Below are 19942 nucleotides of genomic sequence, written 5' to 3' on the forward strand. Positions count from 1 at the left end.
CGATAGATAGGCAGCCGCAGCCATGAAATTCAGAGACAGAGTCGGCTGAGACATTTGGATCCCTAGCACGCAGGAGGCACCTGCTCGACCAATAGAAAAATGTGCCTGTTAATGGTGGCCCGAGTCCACAGCCTCAGCTTTTGGGAGGGAAGACAGGAGTTCAAGGTCATCCTCTGCTCCATAGCAAATTCAAGGCTAGCCTGGGCTACATGATCCCTGGGCAAAGAAAAACCAAGGCCCCAGTGGAGCAGGTGTCTTCCCAGCACTCGAGGTGGAAACAGGAGGATCAGAAGGTCAAGACCACCCTCTGCTGCATAGCCACCTCGAGGCTAGCCTGGGCTACATGAGCTTCAGTCTAAGAAAATGAGAGGGAGAGAGAGAGAGGAGGTAGGGAGAGAGAGAGGGGGGGAAAGGACAGAGAGCCAGAGAGAGAGAGAGAGAGAGAGAGAGAGAGAGAGAGAGAGAGAGAGAGAGAATCTTTGGGACCAGACCAAGCTCCGGGCCAGAGAGGCACGCTGAGCAGAGCAGCGGGTGGGGACCAGGAGCGCCGGCTCCGCCTCCGAGACGCGGGTCCAGGAAACCCCTGGGGCGGACGGGTGGCCCTGGGGGCCCGGGGGCGGGGAGGCGGGAGGCGGGCACCGCCCCGGCTGACAAAAGTCCCTTCAGTTCAGTCGGCAGCAGGGGAAGTCCCGCAGCCTGGCGAGACCGCCTTCCCGTGCCGAGCTTGCCGCTCGCCCCGGCGTCTCCGGGCGGCCCGATGCCCCGATGCCCCGCGGGGGCCATGGACGAGGGGCCCGTGGACCTGCGCACCCGGCCCAAGGGCGCCCCGGGCGCCGCACTGCCGCTCCGCAAACGTCCGCTGCGCTCCGCGTCCCCGGAGGCCGCAGCCCCGCGCGCCCCCGCCAGACCCCTGGACCCCCTGCGCAGCAGCTGCGACGCCCCGGCTGTCCCTGGGCCCCCCCACGGCGTGGCCAGGCCGGAGGCGATTTACTACCAGGGTGAGTAGCGCCTCCCAAGCGAGGGCCAGGGCCGGGTGGGGGCCACCTGAGGTCAGTAGAGCATAAGACACAAATAGATGAGGCTCCTGGTAGCTGGGACTCTGGGATGGAGACGAGTGTCCCAGAGATAGTTAGGAAACAGGTTGCAAAGCCCTGCCTGGAGTTCAGCCATGTGGGTACCAAGAGACAGGAGGTCAGAGGGGTGCCCAAGAGTCAAATGGCCGGGGGGCGGGGGATGTCAGGGGACAGTGTCCAGTGGCGCAGATATGGGGTCCCATGGCATCCCAGAGATGCAGAATTTCAGACGGGGAAGGACAAGATGTAAGGACTATGCAGAATTATCACCCGGGCCTTGGAAACTGGGGTTCTGGTATGCAGATATGCAGGGGGCGTAGAAACAGACAGGGCTCGAAGGTTAATCTTGAGAACCAGGATTTCAGGGTGCAAAGGGATTGAGAGAAAGGCATTAGCGTTCTGAGCACTCCCGTGTTTGGAGCACAGGTCTAAACACGTAGAGTCCCAAGGACCCCAATATTGCAAGTTTGGAGGAGTCAGCAAACAAAGCCAGCATTCTGCAGTCAGTTGTGTGTGCTCCCAAGTGTCCCTAGGTCAGGTGGCCCTAGGGGCAGGCTTGGGGACAGAGGGTTCTGGAAAGGGGAACACAACTAAAGAATTCAGAAACTGAAGGACTTAACCCAGGAAAGGGATTCGGGGGCCTGGAAAGGTGGGACTGCAGAAAGGGAACCCCAAAGCTACTCAGACGGCAGGAAGCCAGGAACCCTTCTCCCCAACCTTTATATCAAGGAAGGGGCGTCCCCTTGCACAACCGCCTTACTATATGCTCGATACCCCAGAGCTGCTGACACCTGTTTCTTTGGGCCTTCAGTTTCTTCAGCTGCTAGCCTAGCTATCCATGCTTCATCAGGCCGGCATCAAGCTGTGTAACAGGAGGCCTTCCTTGGCCTGATGGGAACCCTGGCCTCTGTTTTCCCGTCTTTGCAATAGTCCTTCCCAAAGTTCCATCTAAACTGTCCTGGCTCCCTGGCTCCGCTGTGTGTTTACTTCCCACCCAAGACCCGGTCCCTTCAGCTACGAAATGACTCACAGTGTAACTTTGTAACTGGGGTACCCCTGCTGGGTGGTAACAGGGCTCTCCCTGCCCTTAAGGGCCTCTTCTGTAGATGGATGGAGGTCAGGCGTGAGTGAGAGAAGAAACAGCGTCATAGGAGAGACGCGGAATGAGGGATAGGGGTTAGGGGTGAGGGATAAAGGGTGCAGGAATTGGGGGGGAGGGTGCCAGGAATGAGAACATTGTCTCGGGCCTTGAGGACCAAGTTTGAGGAGCTAACAGAATCTGGGATAGCCAAACGTGATGATGCACACCTGTAATCCCAGCACCTGGGAAGCTGCAGCAAGAGGATCTCCTTGAATTTGAGGCCAGCCTGGGCTAAAGCACAGTGACACAGTGTTTCAAAGGAGGGGTGGGGGAGATGGCTCAGGGGTTAAGAGCACTTGCTGCTCTTGCAGAGGACCCGAGCTTATTCCCAACACCTAGGTCTGACAGCTCACAAAGCTGTCTGTAACTCCAGTTCTGGGAGTGCAACGCCCTCTTCCGGCCTCTGGGGGCTTCGGGCAGGCGTGTGGTGTGCATACATACACGCAGGCAAAACATTCATACACTTTTAAAAAGCTGATACAACTTGTAAAAGTAATGACTATAAATAGATCTTTGAAAGAAAAGGGACCTTGGGGCAGGAGAGACGGCTTAGTGTTCTTGGAGTGGACTTGTCTTCAGATCTCGGCACCCACTTAAACTCCCTGTACCGCTGGTTTCAGGGAATCTGGCGCCCTCTGCTGGTCTCCATGGGCACATGCACAAATGTGGTGCACATAAACACCCTCGGTCGTGCACACACACACACACACACACACACACACACACACACACACACACACAGAAAAATTTAAAATGGGTAAATCTTTATATACATAAAAATGTAACAGTAAGTGAAGTGATGCAGGTCTATAATTCATTCCATCTCCCAGGAGATGAGGGCAGGGGGATCGGGATTGGAGGTTATCCCCAGCTACATATTAAATTCAAGGTCAACCCGGGCTACATGAGAATGGGAGCAGGGGATTTGGGAGGATGCCAAGGCCTGGAGGGAGAGACCCCTGGCCAAGGGTCTGTGAGGTTGGCTTCACCCGGGTCATACTGTTGTTTCTGCTGTATCCAGGACCTCTGGTGCCCATTTACCCTACCCCAACGGTGGGACCCCCCTTTCCGCTGCTGAACCTGCCTACACACCTCTACTCCAGGATGTGCCCCGTGGAACACCCCCTTTCAGCTGACATTGCCCTGGCCACCCACGCAGACGAGGATGGAGACACGTAAGTGATAGAGCCTGGAGGAGCCCAGCCCTCTGCGCCATGGGGTCCCACGTCAGGATCTGCCTCCATGGCTCACTGACACTGCACAGAGCTCTCCCCCTAACTGAGCCTCAGTTTCCTCCTATGGAAAATGGGCACTTGAGAGCGCCCATTGGCTAGGGCTGTTGTGGGGGTGGGAGACTGAACCTGTGTACGCTCCTTGCTTGCTCTAACAGGAAGCCACAACCCCAACCTCTCAATTGTATCATAATCCAAAAAACGAGAACTATGCATCTTTCTCTGTTTTCATTTTTTTTTTTGGTTTTATTTACATACATGGGTGTTTGGTCTGTGTGAATGTCTGTGCACCATGTGCGTGCCTGGTGCCTGAGGAGGCAAGAGGAGGGCATGAGTTACAGATGGTTGTGAAGATCTATTAGGTCTTCTGGAAGAGCAGCCATAGCTTTTAATCACTGAGACATCTCTCCAGTCCCCACCCAACACTTTTTTTGGGGAGGGGTTCAAAACAGGGTTTCTCTGTATTCTCTGGAGCCCACTTTGTAGACCAGGCTGGCTTTGAACTCACAGGGATCCGCCTGCCTCTGCCTCCCCGAGTGCTGGGATTAAAGGTGTGGGCCCCCACCCCATTTTTGAGTCAAGGTTTCACCATGTGGTCCTAACTGGCCTGGAACTCACACTGTAGCCCAGGCTTGCCTCCAACCTACATAGATACGCCTTCATCCGCCTCCTGAGTGCTGGGATCAAAGGTGTGCACCACCACACCCAGCTCTGGGAACTGTATTTTATCTGCTGATTTTCTGGAGGTATTACACACACATGAGCGGCTCGAGTCTGGCGTGTCACACGTCATGTGCTCTGTAAACTTAGGCTAGAGTTCGGGGTGGTGATAGACACCTGTTCTGGGGAGGCTAAGGGTAGAGGCTGGGGAATTCAGGAGTTCAAAGCCAGCCTGGACTACAGAAAACAAACCGAGGGCTTGGGGATGCAGCTCAGTAGGGGGCGTGCTTGCTTGTCTATCACTGTGAGGCCCAGGTCCCGTCCCCAGCACCACAGAAGCCCTTGAGGGTTGTTTAGCGTGGCTAATACTGGGTGAGCCCATCTGAGCCCACTGAGCATGCTTCCAGGGTGTGTGCGTTCTCACGTTCTCCAACTTGAAGCAGGACTCAGAGTGAAGCAGCAGCCTGGCCTCCTCCAAGCCTTGGATCATTTTTATTCTAGTCCACGTCATTGGTTCATGGCCATAGCCCACTGAGCTGATTTCCCAACCCTCTGACTTATCTCTTGGGTATCTGCTAGGTCAGAGGAGGGCTTAGGCCTGGGCGGAGCATGTAATGAATGCCCCAAGTTACTGACTCCTATCTTTAACCTGGGCCTGCTTCTCAGCTGGCTGTTCGTTCCCTCCTCTGAACCTCACTCTCCCTCTCTGTAAAAACAGGAATTGTAAGTATGCACCCCTTTGGAAAAGATAAACTGCTTTGTTTTGTTGAGTAAAGGTTACGTGTCGCCCAGGCTGGCCTGGAACTCATCACCTAGCCTAGGACTACTTGGATCGTGCCCCTGCCTCCCAGGGCTGGGATCCAGACCAGCACCACCATGTCCAGATTGCTCGTTTAAACTGAGACAGGGTCTCACTCTGGAAATGAGTGGCCTGGAACTCACTACGTAGCGTGGGCCAGCTTATAACTCACAGTAATCCCCCTGCCTCAGCCTCCCACATTGTGGGATTATCATTTGGCTGAAATGGTTTTTATAAGGAACCCTGGTGTGGAAATTGTTTTGGGGTCTGGAATCCCCAGCCAGAGATCAGTAGGCCTGTTTGTACGGGGGGGGGGGGGCTCGATAGCTGGCTGGATGTTTCGGAGCCTCAGTTTCTGTTTGGAAACCTTTCACAACGATGTATACACAAGAACACAGAGAACCGGGCTGGGCAAACAGTAAGCGCTCAATACTTGAGTAGGTAATGTTTGAACAGAGCTGCCCCGGGGGGGGGGGGCCCGTAGGCCACCGCGTGAGTTCAAGCAGGAGAAAGTGGTCAGAGGTCCATAAAAGAATAAACTCTTAGCTGCTTCCCACCCCGGGGGCCAAATGCGGAGAGAGGCTTAATTTGTAACTGTCCCCAGGGATGAGCTGTCTGTGGTCTGGTATCAGGATGCAGTCTGCAGTCACAGCCCCTCCCCCGCCTCTCCCAGGCCCCTCCTCCCCGCTCGCCCAACGCAAACACTTCTGCCTCAGCTGCCGGCTCGGGGAAATCCCTTCCCGCAGAACTTGACCGCAGCCCAGCTGCTCTGCCTCCCCCACGTCAGCACCCTTCACTCACTCCGGCGCTCCCTCCAACCTTAACCCCTTCCGCTGGGGCCGAGACTTACCGGAATGGGCAGCAGGCCAAACCCCAGCCTGCCTGCGCCACCAACCCCTCTTCACACAGACTGGGGGAGGGCAGGACAGGGAGGCCTGGCCAGGGGACCCGAAGTCTAAATCCTAGGGGACCAGAGGCCTGTTGTCTGGGCTTGGCTTCTTTCAGGAAACGAGAACCTTGGGGAAAGCCAGGCAGCATGGTGGCTCAAGCTCCTAATACCCCCCCAGCAAGTTCAGGCAGGGTCATCTCCAGCTTGAGGTTAGCCAGGGCTGCAGAGTAAGGCCATCCAGAGTCCAAAGAGGTCAGGAACTGAAAACTGCAAACCTTTCTGCAAGAGACATGGGTACATACATGCCTTAAGTCTCAGGGCAGGAATTGGGGTATGGAATTCCTCCATCTTCAAGGGGAATAAGGAACGAGATGGGGGGGTGGGGGGGCAGTATTTCAGGGACCTGGCACTTACACAGGACCAACTACACGGGCTCTTTTTAGTGCTTTGTTTAAGAAGATTATGATTTCAGCCGGTGGTGTGCATACCTGTAATCGCAGCCGCATGGAGGGTGGCAGAGACCTTGTCTCAAAACAAAACGGTAGTTAGTGGTTCCATGCATTTTAAAGAAAAACGAAAGAATTTCAAAACGGAATAGCAGGTTACCCTGGGGTTGGGGCTCGGGGGTCATGGCCCTCGGTTAGCCCCCATGCACCAGATATCAAGCCAACTTTGTAAACCGAACCCCGACCTGCTGTGATAACGGGGTCCTCTCTATTGCTAGTGAAGCTTCCTGCCAGAGGGCCTGGAAGTATGTCCCCAAAGAGGTAAAGATTGGAGTACTGTCTTCCTGTGTCCTCCAAGGAACGGGGAAGAGAGATGGGCCACTTGGGGATGGGGGTGGTGGCTCATTGCTCAGATTTATGGCAGTGTATTTCTGAAGTCCGAAGAAGGATAGGGGAGTCAGAAAGAAGCCAGCTGAGGCTGGGCCCAGAGAGGTGCCAGAGGGGCCCCAAGCCAGGGTTCTGTCTCTCTCCTCCCCCATTGGGAGAGTGGAAGTTGGGGTGCCAGGGTATGGCCGGGTAGATCCCCAGCTGGCCAGGCTTCCCTCCCCCGGGAGCAGGAAGCCCAGCCCCGCCCCGCAGACCTGTTACTGGAAGTCCGAGGGCTGGGCCGCCCCTCCCGTCCCCACTTCCTCCAGCCCCGCCCCACCCCCTGCGGCCCGCGCATTTATGGGAACTGAAGCCTGGACGGTTTCTCTGAAATCATTCGCTCCCTCTGCCCTCGCTTAACCCCGCCCGCGCCGGGAGGGACCCTGGCGGGCTGCGCATCTCCGGAGATGCTGCAGAAAGATGCAGCGAAGCCAAACTAACTGTCAGGGGGCTCAGGGCCCGCCTCTCACCCAAAATTTTCGATTTCAATCTGCTCCACAATATCTGGATCCAGATTCAGGGATTCGCCCACTGTAATCTGTCCCGGTCTGTGGCGCTATTTCGGGAAGGAGCACCAGGCTCACACAGGAGGTACTTTGCCCCAGGCCGTCGCTAAGGAGCGCTGCTGGCCAGTGTACATTCCTGGTGGGATGAGCCCCTCCTCACCCGAGGCCCTCGGACCCCGAGATTTCAGAGCTCCCCGGGATAATGTGGGGAGGTGATTTGAACTGTGTATTCTGGATACTAAGTGTACCTTTCTGCCTTGGCACGGGTCTGGTTAATAAGAGGCAGTTGGCACGTGAGAAAGTAAATGCTTCATTAATGGACTTTTTTTTTTTTTTTTTTGGAGTGGTGAGAATGGAACCCAGAGCCTTGCCCGTCCTAGGGTAGATGCTAGGCAGGGGCTCTACCACTGAGCCACACCCCCAGCCCCTCACTGGGGGATTCTAGGCAGGGGCTCTACCACTGAGCCACGCCCCCAGCCCCTCACTGGGGGATTCTAGGCAGGGGCTCTACCACTGAGCCACGCCCCCAGCCCCTCACTGGGGAATTCTAGGCAGGGGCTCTACCACTGAGTCACACCCCAGCCCCTCACTGGGGGATTCTAGACAGATGCTCTGTTGTAATGCATCCAAAAAAATTGTTTTGCTTTGTTTTGTTTTGTTGAGGCAGAGTTCCTCTATGTAGCCCTGGCTGTCCTGGAACTTGCTCTGTAGACCAGGCTGGCCTCAAACTCAGAGGTCCACATGCTTCGGCCTCCCTAATGCTGGGATTAAAGGCGAGCACCAGCACCACAATCTCCAAAGCATTGCTTTGAAGACAGAATCTTCCTATGTAGCCCAAGAGAGCTCCAAACTCCCCTTCCCCCTTTCAGAGGAGCAGCCGCTGGAACTGGCTAGTAAATGCTTTAAATGAAAGTCTTCCAGGAATGGAGCGATGGCTCAAGTGGGTAAAGGGTTAGCGGCTCAAGCCTAGAGGACCCGAGCTTGGAACCCCAGCCAGGAAAAGCTCAGGCTGACAATCTCAGTGGGAAGGCAAAGGCGGAAAGATCCTGGAGGCTCAGTAGCCACCCAGTGAGCTCCAAGTTCAAGGAGAGACCTGTCTCAAAAAGTGACGTGGAAGAGTGATGGAGGGTAGTTTCTGACAAGGCACATACGTGTGCACGAATGTGCGCTCACACAAGTTCAAGAACACCCATGCACACGGACGCACACCACACTCACTGCTGTCATTTTTAAAAAGCGGTGCCAGAAAGATGCCATAGGGCAGAATTCAAGTGCGGGGGGGGGGGGTTTAAATTAGGGAACAGGCTCATAAAAAGGGGAAAGGAGAGAGGGAGGGGGCAGACCGACCCCCAGGGACAGGAGCAGCGGGAGAGAGGAAAGAGCGGCAGAGAGAGAGAGAGAGAGAGAAACAGACAAAAGGAGGGAGAGAAAGAAAGAGAAGATGGGAGGTGGGCAGGGCCCTTTTAAAAGGGACCATAGTGACTGTGCTGCACAGGTGCTGCTCTTAGTGGCTGCCGCTGAGGGCGTGTCCTGTCAGAACCTCAAGGACAGGCCAGTACGGATGCCTGAATACTAACACTCACAGGAAAATAAGAAAATAGTCAAAGCAATGCGGCCGAGGGGTTGGTGACATGGTTCAGGGGCTGTAAGCAAGCCTAACAACCTGAGATTGATCCCCAAACCCACGTGACAGAGGAAGACAGATGACCTCTGCAGGTCCTCTGACCTCCACATACGTGCTGTGGCACATACGCACACACAGTACACGCATGCATGAATGAATGCATGGATAATAAACAAATAAAGCCAGGTATAGTTGTGCACACCTTTAATCCCAGCACTCGGGAGGCAGAGGCGTGAGTTCGGGATCAGCCTGGTTTCCATAGAGTTCCCTGTCAGTCAGGGACTGACATACTGAGATCTGGTAGCAGAGATAAGTTAATTAAAAACTTGAAGTAAGATGGAGAGCACAGAGGGAGACACCGAATGGCTGTCGGGGATCCCTGGGAAGAGGGCAAGTGCTTCAGTGGGGGCACACTGAGGGGGCTGAAGAGGGCTTCGGGAACCCCAGAGGAAATGGTGACATTGATGTGCCCTTCCTAGATGGGGGGAGTAGAGATGACCAGTGGGCAATGACCAGTCTCTGCCCACCCATTCATTGTGTGGCAGCTTCTGCCATCACCAGAGGCCATGGTGCTGAGGGAGCAGCTCTCCAGCAGAGATAATTGTCAGGTTGTGGGCAATGGAAGGCTTCACGGGTTGTGGGCAATGGAAGGCTTCACGAGCCTGGGAATGAATTCTTTACTCTGGGGTCATTCTTTGCTGCCGAATCCAGCTACAGAGCCACGACCCACGTTCCAAGTGGTTCCTTCCTCCATAGTTTATTCTTGTTTGCTTTTTGCTTTTTTTTTTTAGATTTTATTTATTATGCATACAACATTCTGCTTCCATGTCTATCTGCACACCAGAAGAGGGCACCAGATCTCATAACGGATGGTTGTGAGCCACCGTGTGATTGCTGGGAATTGAACTCAGGACCTCTGGAAGAGCAGTCAGTGCTCTTAACCTCTGAGACATCTCTCCAGCCCTGCTTTTTTCTTTTTTTTTTTTTTCTTTTTTTTAAGACAGGGTTTTACCATGTGGCTCTGGCTGTCCTGGAACTCACGCTTGTACACCAGGCTGGCCTTGAACTCAGAGATGTCCCCCACCTCTGTCTCCCAAGAGCTGGGATTAAAAGTGTGGGCCACCACGCCCGGCCTTTCCCTGTTTTGGTCAGGGCCTGCGCTCCACGGAAAGCCCTGGGATCTTCAGCTGTAAGCTGAACCTGATGTGTGGATGGCAGAGACCTGACAGTGAGTTCACGTGCCCCATTTCACAGATGAGGAAGCCATGGACGGGGAAGGACGGGGAAGTGGTCACACAGCATCTGGGGTGACCATTAGGATGTGCTTAGTCACTGCACAACTGCTGTCTGTCAGGTACATCCTAGGCTCTGGGCAGGAAATGTCCTGCTCAGTGGGACAGACATTCTGATGGAATCAGACAGGACATGTTTGCAAACTGGACAATGAGCCACAGAGCAACATGGAGGCAAATGTGGCTGGGGAGGAGAGAGGGCATTCCAGTCTGCCATAGTACCTCAGCAGAGGCAGGGGTGAGGGTGGCAAGCCCTATAGAGGTCCAGGGAAACCGTTCCGGGCACGGTGAAGAACCTAGGCAAATGTCCCGTGAAGTGAATGAGGTTGGTTTGTCTCAGGCACACAGCATGGAGGAGCTGCTGTCAAAGGAAATGGTAGATGAAGACAAGATAATGTAGCCTTGCGGGGCTGAGGAGGGAGAACGGCCAATTGCAAGTCTCTCTGAGCTACATAGCTAAACTGACGCCCATTCACATAGGGCCTATCCGTTTGTGATGCTTCAAGCCTGTAACCCTTTCCAAGCATTCAGGAGAGAGGAGGACCACTGCTGTAATTTAAGAAAAGCAGTGCGGGTGAAAGACGCCATGCGGCAGGGTTCAGGCAGAGGAGTTTATTAGGAAAAGGGATCGTAAAACGGGGAAAGGGAAGTGGGGAGACGGTTCTACAGAGACAGGAGGCGGAGAGAGAGAGGAACAGACGGAGGGAGAGAAATAAAGAGACGGATGGGAGGTGGGCGGGGCCCTTTTAAAAGGGAACACAGTGAATGTGCACAGGTGGTGCTCTTAGTGGCTGCAGCTGAGGGTGTGTCCTGTCAGAACCCCAAGGACAGGCCAGTACGGATGCCTGAATACTAACAACCATGAACTTGAGGATAACTTCAGCCATTTAGTGAGATCAGGGACAACCTGAGTTATACTGAAACCCTGTCAGAAAAAATTATGTGAGCACTGGGGGCGTGGCTCAGTGGTAGAGCCCCTGCCTAGAACCCCCCAGTGAGGGGCTGGGGGCGTGGCTCAGTGGTAGAGCCCCTGCCTCAGTGGAATCCCCCAGTGAGGGGCTGGGGCGTGGCTCAGTGGTAGAGCCCCTGCCTAGAATCTCCCAGTGAGGGGTTGGGGGCGTGACTCAGTGTTAGAGCCCCTGCCTAGAATCCCCCAGTGAGGGGCTGGGGGTGTGGCTCAGTGGTAGAGCCCCTGCCTAGAATCCCCCAGTGAGGGGCTGAGGTGTGGTCAGTGGAAGACCCCTTGCTTAGCTAGTAGAAGGATTTTGTTCCTACCTCCACTAAAACCAAATACTGTCCAGTTTTTTAATAACTCACATGGGGCCTGTGATAAAGTGAGTATTTTGGAGGGAAGGCATATCTGAAAATGTTCTTCTGGCTATGGTGTGAGGGACTGACAGGTCAGGTGGAAGCCAGAGAGTGTGGGGGGGAAGGTGGTAGGAGCTATAATGATGCCAGAGGAAGCCGATTCAGGCTGTCCCAGGATGGTTATAAATGACTGTACTCAGGGGGCGTTGGTGGCTCACACCTTTAATCCCAGCACTCGGGAGGCAGAGGCAGGAGTATCTCTGTGAGTTGGAGGCCAGCCTGGTCTACAGAGTGAGTTCCAGGAGAGCTACACAGAGAAACCCTGTCTAAAAAAGAAAGAAAGAAAGAAAGAAAGAAAGAAAGAAAGAAAGAAAGAAAGAAAACCTGTACTCTGAAAGTCCTTCCAAAGCATTGCACACAGCACAGCACTGTCAATCCAGCGACCAGCCCCTAATCCCAGTGATTGCTCCTGTCTTCCCTCAGGCCTCTCCACATCGCTGTGGTCCAGAATAACAAGGCAGTTGCCCTCCGGTTAGTCATCCTTTTCCAGCAGGGAGGCCGGGAACTAGATGTCCACAACAACCTGCGGCAGGTGAGATGGGCTGGGACCCTGGCACTGGGGCTTCGGGTTCTTGTTCTTGGGAAGGAGGGGTCCCAGAGAAGACAGCAAGCAGGGAGCCGGCGTCCTGGGAAGAGAGAGAGAGAGAGGGTAATGAATCTGGGCATGGTAGCGTATTATGTCATCCAGAACCAGCATGGGCCGCTCTCTCCTTTGGACTCAGCAGTTGGGAGGTGGAGTCAGGAACAGCCGGAATCGAGGTCATCCCCATCTATAGAACCAGTCTTGAGGTCACCATGGGCACCTTGACATCCTATGTCACAACAGCATCTCCCCCCAGGGGGAAAAAAAAAAAGCTCCATCGAGGTAGACTTTCTGGGTTCTGAGGTAGACACAGGGGTCTCCGACTCTTCAATTGGGAGAGATATCAGAGGCTCCCATTAGTAGACTCGGAAAACCCCAGGTGCGTGCGCAGGAAGACTGGTCCCTCACGGTCACTGTTCCCCAGACCCCACTCCACCTGGCTGTGATCACCGCATTACCAGATATGGTCCGGTTCCTGGTGACAGCTGGTGCCAGCCCCATGGCCCTGGACCGCCACGGCCAGACTGCAGCCCACCTGGCGTGCGAGCACCGCAGCCCCAGCTGCCTGCAGGCCCTGCTGGACAGCGCAGCCCCGGGCTCCGTGGACCTGGAGGCTCGCAATTACGAAGGTGAGTCCCCAGAGGGGACACGGTGAGGTTGACCCCGTCCAAACCCAGGCCGGGGCTTGACTGAGGATTCCCCTCTCTCAGGGCTCACCGCCCTGCACGTGGCCGTGAACACCGGGTGCCAGGAGGCGGTTCTGCTGCTCCTGGAGCGCGGCGCAGACATCGATGCTGTGGTGAGCCAGGGAGGCAGGAGATGAGGGGCGTGGCCTGGCTGAGGAGGTGTGGCCTAGAAGGCGGGGCTGGGGGCGGGGGCTGAGGGTTCAAGGGTCTAAAGCGTTGGAGGCTGCACCAAAGGGAGGAGGGATGCTCAGAGCCTGCAGAGGGGGATGACCGAGAGACCTGCCCTCCCGCAGGACATCAAGAGCGGCCGCTCCCCACTCATCCACGCCGTAGAAAACAACAGTCTGAGCATGGTGCAGCTGTTGCTGTTGGTTCGTACTCGGCTTTGGCTTCTCCCCCGTCTCCACCCAACGCCAGCCCAGCTGTCACCTCCGCTCCTGGCGAAGACCCCATTTTCCAGTTCATAGCCTGGTTACTGCTCCGCCTCTGCCTCTGACGCCTCCCTTCAGAGTCTCATTTGCGAATTCAAGTTTCTTTTCTGTCATTCTCTTTTTCTTCTTTTCTTCTTTTCGAGAAAGGGTCTCACTAGGTAGAGTCGGCTAGCCTACAACTCGTTATGTAGACCAGGCTGGCCTCAAACTCAGAGATCTGCCTGCTTCTGCCTCCAAAGTACTGGGATTAAAGGCGTGTGCAGTATACTGAGTTTGCTTTCTGGGGGTTGGGTGTGTGTGTGTGTGTGTGTGTGTGTGTGTGTGTGTGTGTGTGTGCATGGGTGGTTTGCTTGCATACAGGTCTGTGCACCAGGTGTGAGCAGTGTCCTCTGAGGCCAGAGGAGGGCGTCAGATCCCCTAGAATTGTAGTTACAGGCGGTTGTGAGCTGCTGTGGGGGTGCTGGGAATCTAACCCTGTCCTCTGGAAGAACAGACAGCGCTCTTAATCAATGAGGCATTTCTTCACCCCTCAAATTTATTTTTTAATTTTTGTTTCATTTTGTTTTGTTTTTGGATAAGGTCTCACCACATAGTTCTGGCTGTCCGGAAACTCACCTTGTAGACCAGGCTGGCCTTGAACTCATAGAGCTCTGCCTGCCCCTGCTTCCTGAGTGCTGGGATTAAAGGGGTGTGCCACCATGCCGGGCCCCTTTTTAAAATTAGATTTGGTTGGCCATATTGTGGAGGTCAAAGGACAGCAACTGTCGCCCTGCCAGCCTAGACTTTACCCTGGGACGACCTTGTTAACTCTACTTCTGGCTTTCTCCTTGTCCTTCCCCTGAATGACCGGTCCCCAGTATGCCGCTCTCTCAGCCTCTCTCCTTGGAGTCTCATGTGACCGAGGCTGGACTTGAACTCACTTTGTAGCTCAGCTTAACCTTGAACTCTTGATTTCCCTGAGTCCACTCTCCAAGTGCTGGGCTTACACAGGCCTCTGTCATCTCTGACTCCAGCACCCTGTCACCCCTATGAGCCCCAGTTTTGATCACCTGTCCCTTCCCCCAGCTGACCCAGGCCAGGTGAGGCCACTAGCTCGCCCGCCTGGCTCCTGACCGGAATGTCCTATCCCACAGCGTGGCGCCAACGTGAACGCTCAGATGTACTCGGGCAGCTCGGCTCTGCATTCGGCATCGGGCCGCGGGCTCCTGCCTCTGGTGCGCACACTGGTGCGCAACGGGGCTGACAGCGGCCTCAAGAACTGTCACAACGACACGCCCCTTATGGTGGCGCGCAGCCGCAGGGTGAGCGCGCGGGCCTGGGATGGGGGATCCGGACACAAAGTGCCTGGAAGGGAGGCGGTTAGGGGAAACTGAGTGAGAACGCAAAGGAGGTGGCTGTAGTGTACCTTCACCTGGACACCTTGCAGGGGTGGAGTGGGAGGCGGAGGAGAGGGGACGGGAGGGGAGGGAAGGGGAGGGAAGGAAAGAGGGAATGAATAAAGGTTGCAATAGCCTTGGGTGAGCCTCCTTTTCCAATCACAGGTCATTGATATCCTAAGGGGAAAGGCCTCTCGGACCTCCTCGGGGTCACAGCCAGACCCGTCCCCAGACCAGAGTGCCACCACCTCCCCGGAGAGCAGCAGTCGCCTCAATGGTGAGAGTCTGCACCGAGGACCTTCAGGACCCTGCAGCCAGCTCAGCGGGCTCCTCCGCGCTAACCCTGGTCTCTCTTCCTCCCTCCACAGGTCTCCAGTCCTCACCAAACTCCTCACCCTCAGTGTCTCCCCCGAAGGATCCTCCTCCTGGCTTCCCAGTGGCCCCCCAAAACTTCTTCCTCCCGACTCCATCTCCACCTGCCTTCCTGCCCTTTCCAGGGGTCCTCCGAAGCCCTGGCCAGCCGGTGCCCCCTGCCCCAGCTCCAGGAAGCAGCTGAGACAGATGGGGGGGCAGGCCCGGACTCATCAGGAGGGGCCTCTCTGCCCTGTGGGGACCTCTCCTCTGGAACCTGTGAGGAGTTGTTCTGCTTCCCCCCAATCTCCAGGACCAGGTTTTGCACCAAGGCACATGCACCTACTACTGAGCACAGATAGCCCTAATCTCACCCCTTGCCCAGGACTCTCAACCACACTTAGTCTCAGGCACCAGGTACCCTGTCTGGAATCCACTAGCTGATCGATTCTCTGTTCCATCCCAGACGTGGAGGAACCAAACGACAGCCCCTCGCTCGCCATCCTCCACCCCGAGGAACCAGGAGGAGCAGACTGGTCGGGGCAGCACTGATCACAATGTAAATTATTAGGTTCGGGTCAGATTTCTTTTGTAATAAACTATTTTTGTACCATATCCCTTGCTTTGGATCTGTCATACCCAGGCGTGGCAGAAGTGTGCTTGTGGGTGCTCACCTGTGCACTGAGTGACTTTGTGTTGCAAAGCTGGCTTTGGTGTTGGCTTTGGCGGTAAAATGAGTTACTGAGACATTGTGACATTTTCGGGGTGGGGGAGGAATACTGTAGGGTTCCAGAATGTCCTGGCTGTGGGGGTTTCTGAGGGTCTCTGAAATTTGTAGATCACTGTGGGAACCTCAACTGACTGGTGCTTTTTTTTGTTTTTTTTGTTTTGTGGTTGTGAGCCTAGCCTTTAATGGCTGAGCCAACGCTCCAGTCCTGGTGTTTGGGCTTTAAAGAAACATTTACATGTATGTAAATATATGTGTATATAATTAATGTATATGATATGTAATTATGTGTTATATGATTATAATATACATTTATAATATATTTCCATGTTATATTGTAATGTAATGCATACTTATATATTATAATATATGATATTTAAAGTATGTCATATATTATAATAGATAACATATATAATATGTAGTAAGTCTTTTTCTGTTCCACCAGCCAGCACCCAAATAATGACATGGAGACTTCTTAATTAGTTATGAAGGCTCCACCCATAGCTTTTATAACTTAAATTAACCCATTTATATTAATCCACATTCTATCACGTGACAACACTTCTCTTCCATCTTACACTTCCTGTTTCCTCTCCGTGTCTGGATTCCTCCTCCTCCTCTTCCTTTTTCTCCCCAGAAATCCTGCCTCTACCTCCTGCCCAGCGACTGGCCATTCAATCTACACAGTGTGCAAACATTCCCCCTTTCTGTCTAAATAAAAAGGAAAGGTTTTAATTCTAACATCGTAAAGCTATATACAATAAGAACAGTTAACAAGTAAGAATTACATTCACAATGTTTAGTGCATATGTTTTTGGCAAATTCAGAGAAAGCACTGTATTTTCTATCTATCCTATCTTAGTGAGTCCAAATTTTATATCTAAATCGTTTTCTACCATAACTTGTGTTATCATCCTAAAATATCTTTTTAGATATACAACTTAAGCTTTTATGTTTCTCATGAAACTTAGAAACTTTGTATCTTTTTAAAAAATTTTTATTTATTTATTATGTATCCAACATTCTGCTTCCATGTCTATCTGCACACCAGAAGAGGGCGCCAGATCTCATGACAGATGGTTGTGAGCCACCACGTGATTGCTGAGAATTGAACTCAGGTGCTCTTAACCTCTGAGCCTAGAGTATCTGACAGGCTTTTCTGTGAAGCAGGAATTTTGAAGGAGTGTCCTACCTTGTTTTGACAAAGTTCAGAAGTTGCCATCTTTTGTGCCCTGCTTGTCCAGTTCGTAGAGCATACTGTCAGCAACCAAGGGAAGGGAGTTTCTTTGCCCAGTGGCTACTTTGCCACAAATGAAAGCAAGCTACATATGGAGTTATTTTGAAGCCTGTCATCTTTTGAAATAAAATTGGTGCTTCCAGGAGCAGACATGTCTCACTGTCATGAAAAGCCTTTTTATTAAAACATTTTTTATGAGCTAGTTGCAGGACAGCCTCCAAAGCCACAGAGAAACCCTGTCTCAAAAAAACCAAAAAAAAAAAAAAAAACCTTATTTTATGGTTTTTCAAGACATGGTTTCTCTGTGTAACAGTACTGACTGTCCTAGAACTCACTCTGTAGACCAGACTGGCCTGGAACTCACCAAGATCCACCTGCCTCTGCCTCCCGAGTGCTGGGATTAAATGCATGTGCCACCACCGCCCAGCAAAAACACACAAACTTTTAAATGTAACATTTATATCTGTATTGACATAAGTATGGAATGTGCGGTGTGCACGAACCAGCTAAAGATGATTTTCTGTTCTATGTTTGAGAAGATCAAAGGCATCTGTCAACTTTACAAGTCTGTTTGGACTGCATAACCAATCCTCTCTCTATGCCTTGCAAAAGGATGGCATAGATCTGCCTCCCGAGTGCTGGGATTAAAGGTGTGTGCCACCAACGCCCGGCTTCTTTCATTTCTTTAACCTCTGAACACATGTAACAGTAAGTCATGAGGACTCTGTAGCCAACAAAATTTATCGCGTCTCATCCAGTCTCAGAACTGCTGCCATTCAGAGGGATCAGCATATACATCATCTGTCTTTAGTCTTTCCTGTCTTTCTCCCTCATGTCTGTAGCCAAGATCTTCAAGAGGTCCTCCCCAGTCAAATCTGACCTTTACTAACTTTGAAGGAAACCAAGGAAACTTTGTTTTTAGTGGAAACAAAGGAATAGCCTCTCTCCCAATGCAAAGTATTTCTCAGCTTCCATTCTGGAGCTAAGACGTCTCCAAAGTATAGGCTGGTTTAATTCAGCCCTTCTTATAGTGCCGTGTCTCTCAGCGGCTGCAGTTCACTCATCAGCAAGGAAAACCTTCAAAGTCAGCAAGACACCATGCAGGACGCAGAGTCCTGTGTATTCCCATCCTTATGTGGCTTTTTCCTTTTATATTACATTAGTCTCTCTTTAAAGTTTTTGCTGTTTTTAAACTGCTTATTTTTATGACTGTCTATACCCATTTTCTTTCATTTCTTTCTTTCTTTTTTTTTTTTTTTGGTTTTTGTTTCTCTGTGTAGCTTTGGAGCCTATCATGGAACTCGCTCTAGGAGACCAGGCTGGCCTCGAACTCACAGAGATCTGCCTGCCTCCGCCTCCCGAGTGTTGGGATTAAAGGTGTGCGCCACCAACGCCCGCCCAGCTTCTTTCCTTTCTTTAACATCTAAACACATTTTGAAGCACATTGTATCTGTTCAGAGGTTTTTCTCAGTCGACCTAACCTTCTAAGCACCTACAGATGAAAACCTGTAGTGTGAGCCAAGCCTTAAACTGCTAGCTGGCAGCTAGCCCCTCCACCATGCAGCTCTGCTTAGCATGTGGCCAGGCAGCCAGCTCTGCCTGGTGAGAGCAATGCCTCACGCCTGTGGACTGGCCTGGAGCTGGTCTATCTGCCCCAGCTCTACTTAGTTTCCCGCCACCAAGTAGCACAGCCCCTGGCACCCACAAACCCCATTCAAGTGCTTGGTAGCGGGGACACTTAAAAGGAGCCACACCAGGGCTGGAGAGGTGGCTCAGTGGTTAAGAGCACTGAGTGCTCTTCCAGAGGATCTGGGTTCAATTCCTGGCACCCACATGGCAGCTTACAACTGTCTGTAACTCCAGTTCCAGGGGACCTGACACCCTCACACAGACATACATGCAGGCAAAACACCAATGCACATAAAATTGTGTGTGTGTGTGTGTGTGTGTGTGTGTGTGTGTGTGTGTGTAAAGAGCCACACCTCTGCACACCACAAGAACCAAGCCTACTAGGAATTCATTTTTCAGCTCTCAGACCCTGTGTAGATATGGGGTGCCATATGTAGGAAATCTTTTTCTGTCCCTCCAGCCAGCTTCCAAATAATGACAATAATGAAAGCTTGGCCTATAGCTTAGGCTTGTTCCTAAGTAGCTTTTATAACTTCAATTGGCCTATTTATATTAATCTACGTTCTATCACGTGGCCTTACCTCTCTTTCACCTCCTACTTCCTCTCTGTGTCATCTCCAGCAAGCCTAGATTCCTCCTCCCCTTCCTTTCTTTCCCCAGAAATCCCACCTATACCTCCTGCCTCGCTATTGGTTGTTCAGCTTTTTACTACACCAATCGCAGCAATGCGTCTTCACACAGTGTAAAAATAGCCCACAACAATACTTCAGGGTTTTTTTTTTTTTTCCTTTGAAATATGGTTTCTCTGTGCAACTACTCTAGCTGTCCTGGATCTCATTCTGCAGACCAGGCTGGCCTTGAACTCATAGAGATCCACCTGCCTCTGCCTCCAGAGTGCTGGGATTAAAAGCGTGCGCCTCCAGCACCCGGCTTCCCACAACAATAATCCATGGGTAATATATACTTATAATTATATCTGAATATAATTATATAATTATAGGTGAATATGTATAGCATAGTTATACAATTATATATTATATACTATATATGAGGCACACAATTAATTATATAATAATAGATGAATTAATATGTACAGTGTGAGTGTGTGTGTGTGTGCCTGTGTGTGCGTGCAGCCTGTAGGAGTGAGTGGATTCTAGGGTTGAAACTCAGGGCTTCAGTTGTCAGCAAATGTCCTTGCCCACCTAACCATCTCACCATCTGCAGTAAAGCCTAGTTTTGTTCTCTGTGTAACCCCGACTGTCCTGGAACTCGGGTCTCAAACTCTGAGATCCACTTGTCTCTGTCTCTCAAGTACTGGGATGAAAGGTGTGCCTCACCACTGCCCAGCTTTTTTGTTTTGATTTTTGCTGAATTTGTTTTTTGTTTGTTTGTTTGTTTGTTTGTTTGTTTGTTTGGAGACAGAGTCTCCTGTAGCACAGGCTAACCTCTGACTCACTATATGACCA

General features: G+C 52.3%; 1 protein-coding gene across 1 annotated transcript; it reads left to right on the forward strand.

The window, feature by feature from the left end:
* The first annotated feature begins 448 nt into the window (after positions 1-448).
* Bcl3 (BCL3 transcription coactivator) lies at positions 449-15498 on the forward strand. The gene is made up of 9 exons (XM_027430869.2): positions 449-998; positions 3236-3389; positions 11880-11988; positions 12464-12668; positions 12750-12838; positions 13019-13096; positions 14290-14457; positions 14698-14809; positions 14901-15498. Exons 1-9 carry the CDS (start codon positions 758-760, stop codon positions 15086-15088), a joined length of 1344 nt encoding a protein of 447 aa, XP_027286670.1. The 5' UTR covers positions 449-757; the 3' UTR covers positions 15089-15498.
* Positions 15499-19942: the final 4444 nt, after the last annotated feature.

The sequence above is a fragment of the Cricetulus griseus genome, chromosome 9 (assembly GCF_003668045.3).
Source record: "Cricetulus griseus strain 17A/GY chromosome 9, alternate assembly CriGri-PICRH-1.0, whole genome shotgun sequence".
NCBI classification, from domain to species: domain Eukaryota; kingdom Metazoa; phylum Chordata; class Mammalia; order Rodentia; family Cricetidae; genus Cricetulus; species Cricetulus griseus.

Excerpts from the sequence above, each read along its gene's own strand:
- Bcl3 (XM_027430869.2), top strand. The coding sequence starts at position 758 with ATGCCCCGATGCCCCGCGGGGGCCATGGACGAGGGGCCCGTGGACCTG. Across the intron at positions 999-3,235 it reads GGAGGCGATTTACTACCAGG|GACCTCTGGTGCCCATTTAC; the intron begins GTGAGTAGCGCC and ends TGCTGTATCCAG. Across the intron at positions 14,810-14,900 it reads GAGCAGCAGTCGCCTCAATG|GTCTCCAGTCCTCACCAAAC; the intron begins GTGAGAGTCTGC and ends CTCCCTCCACAG.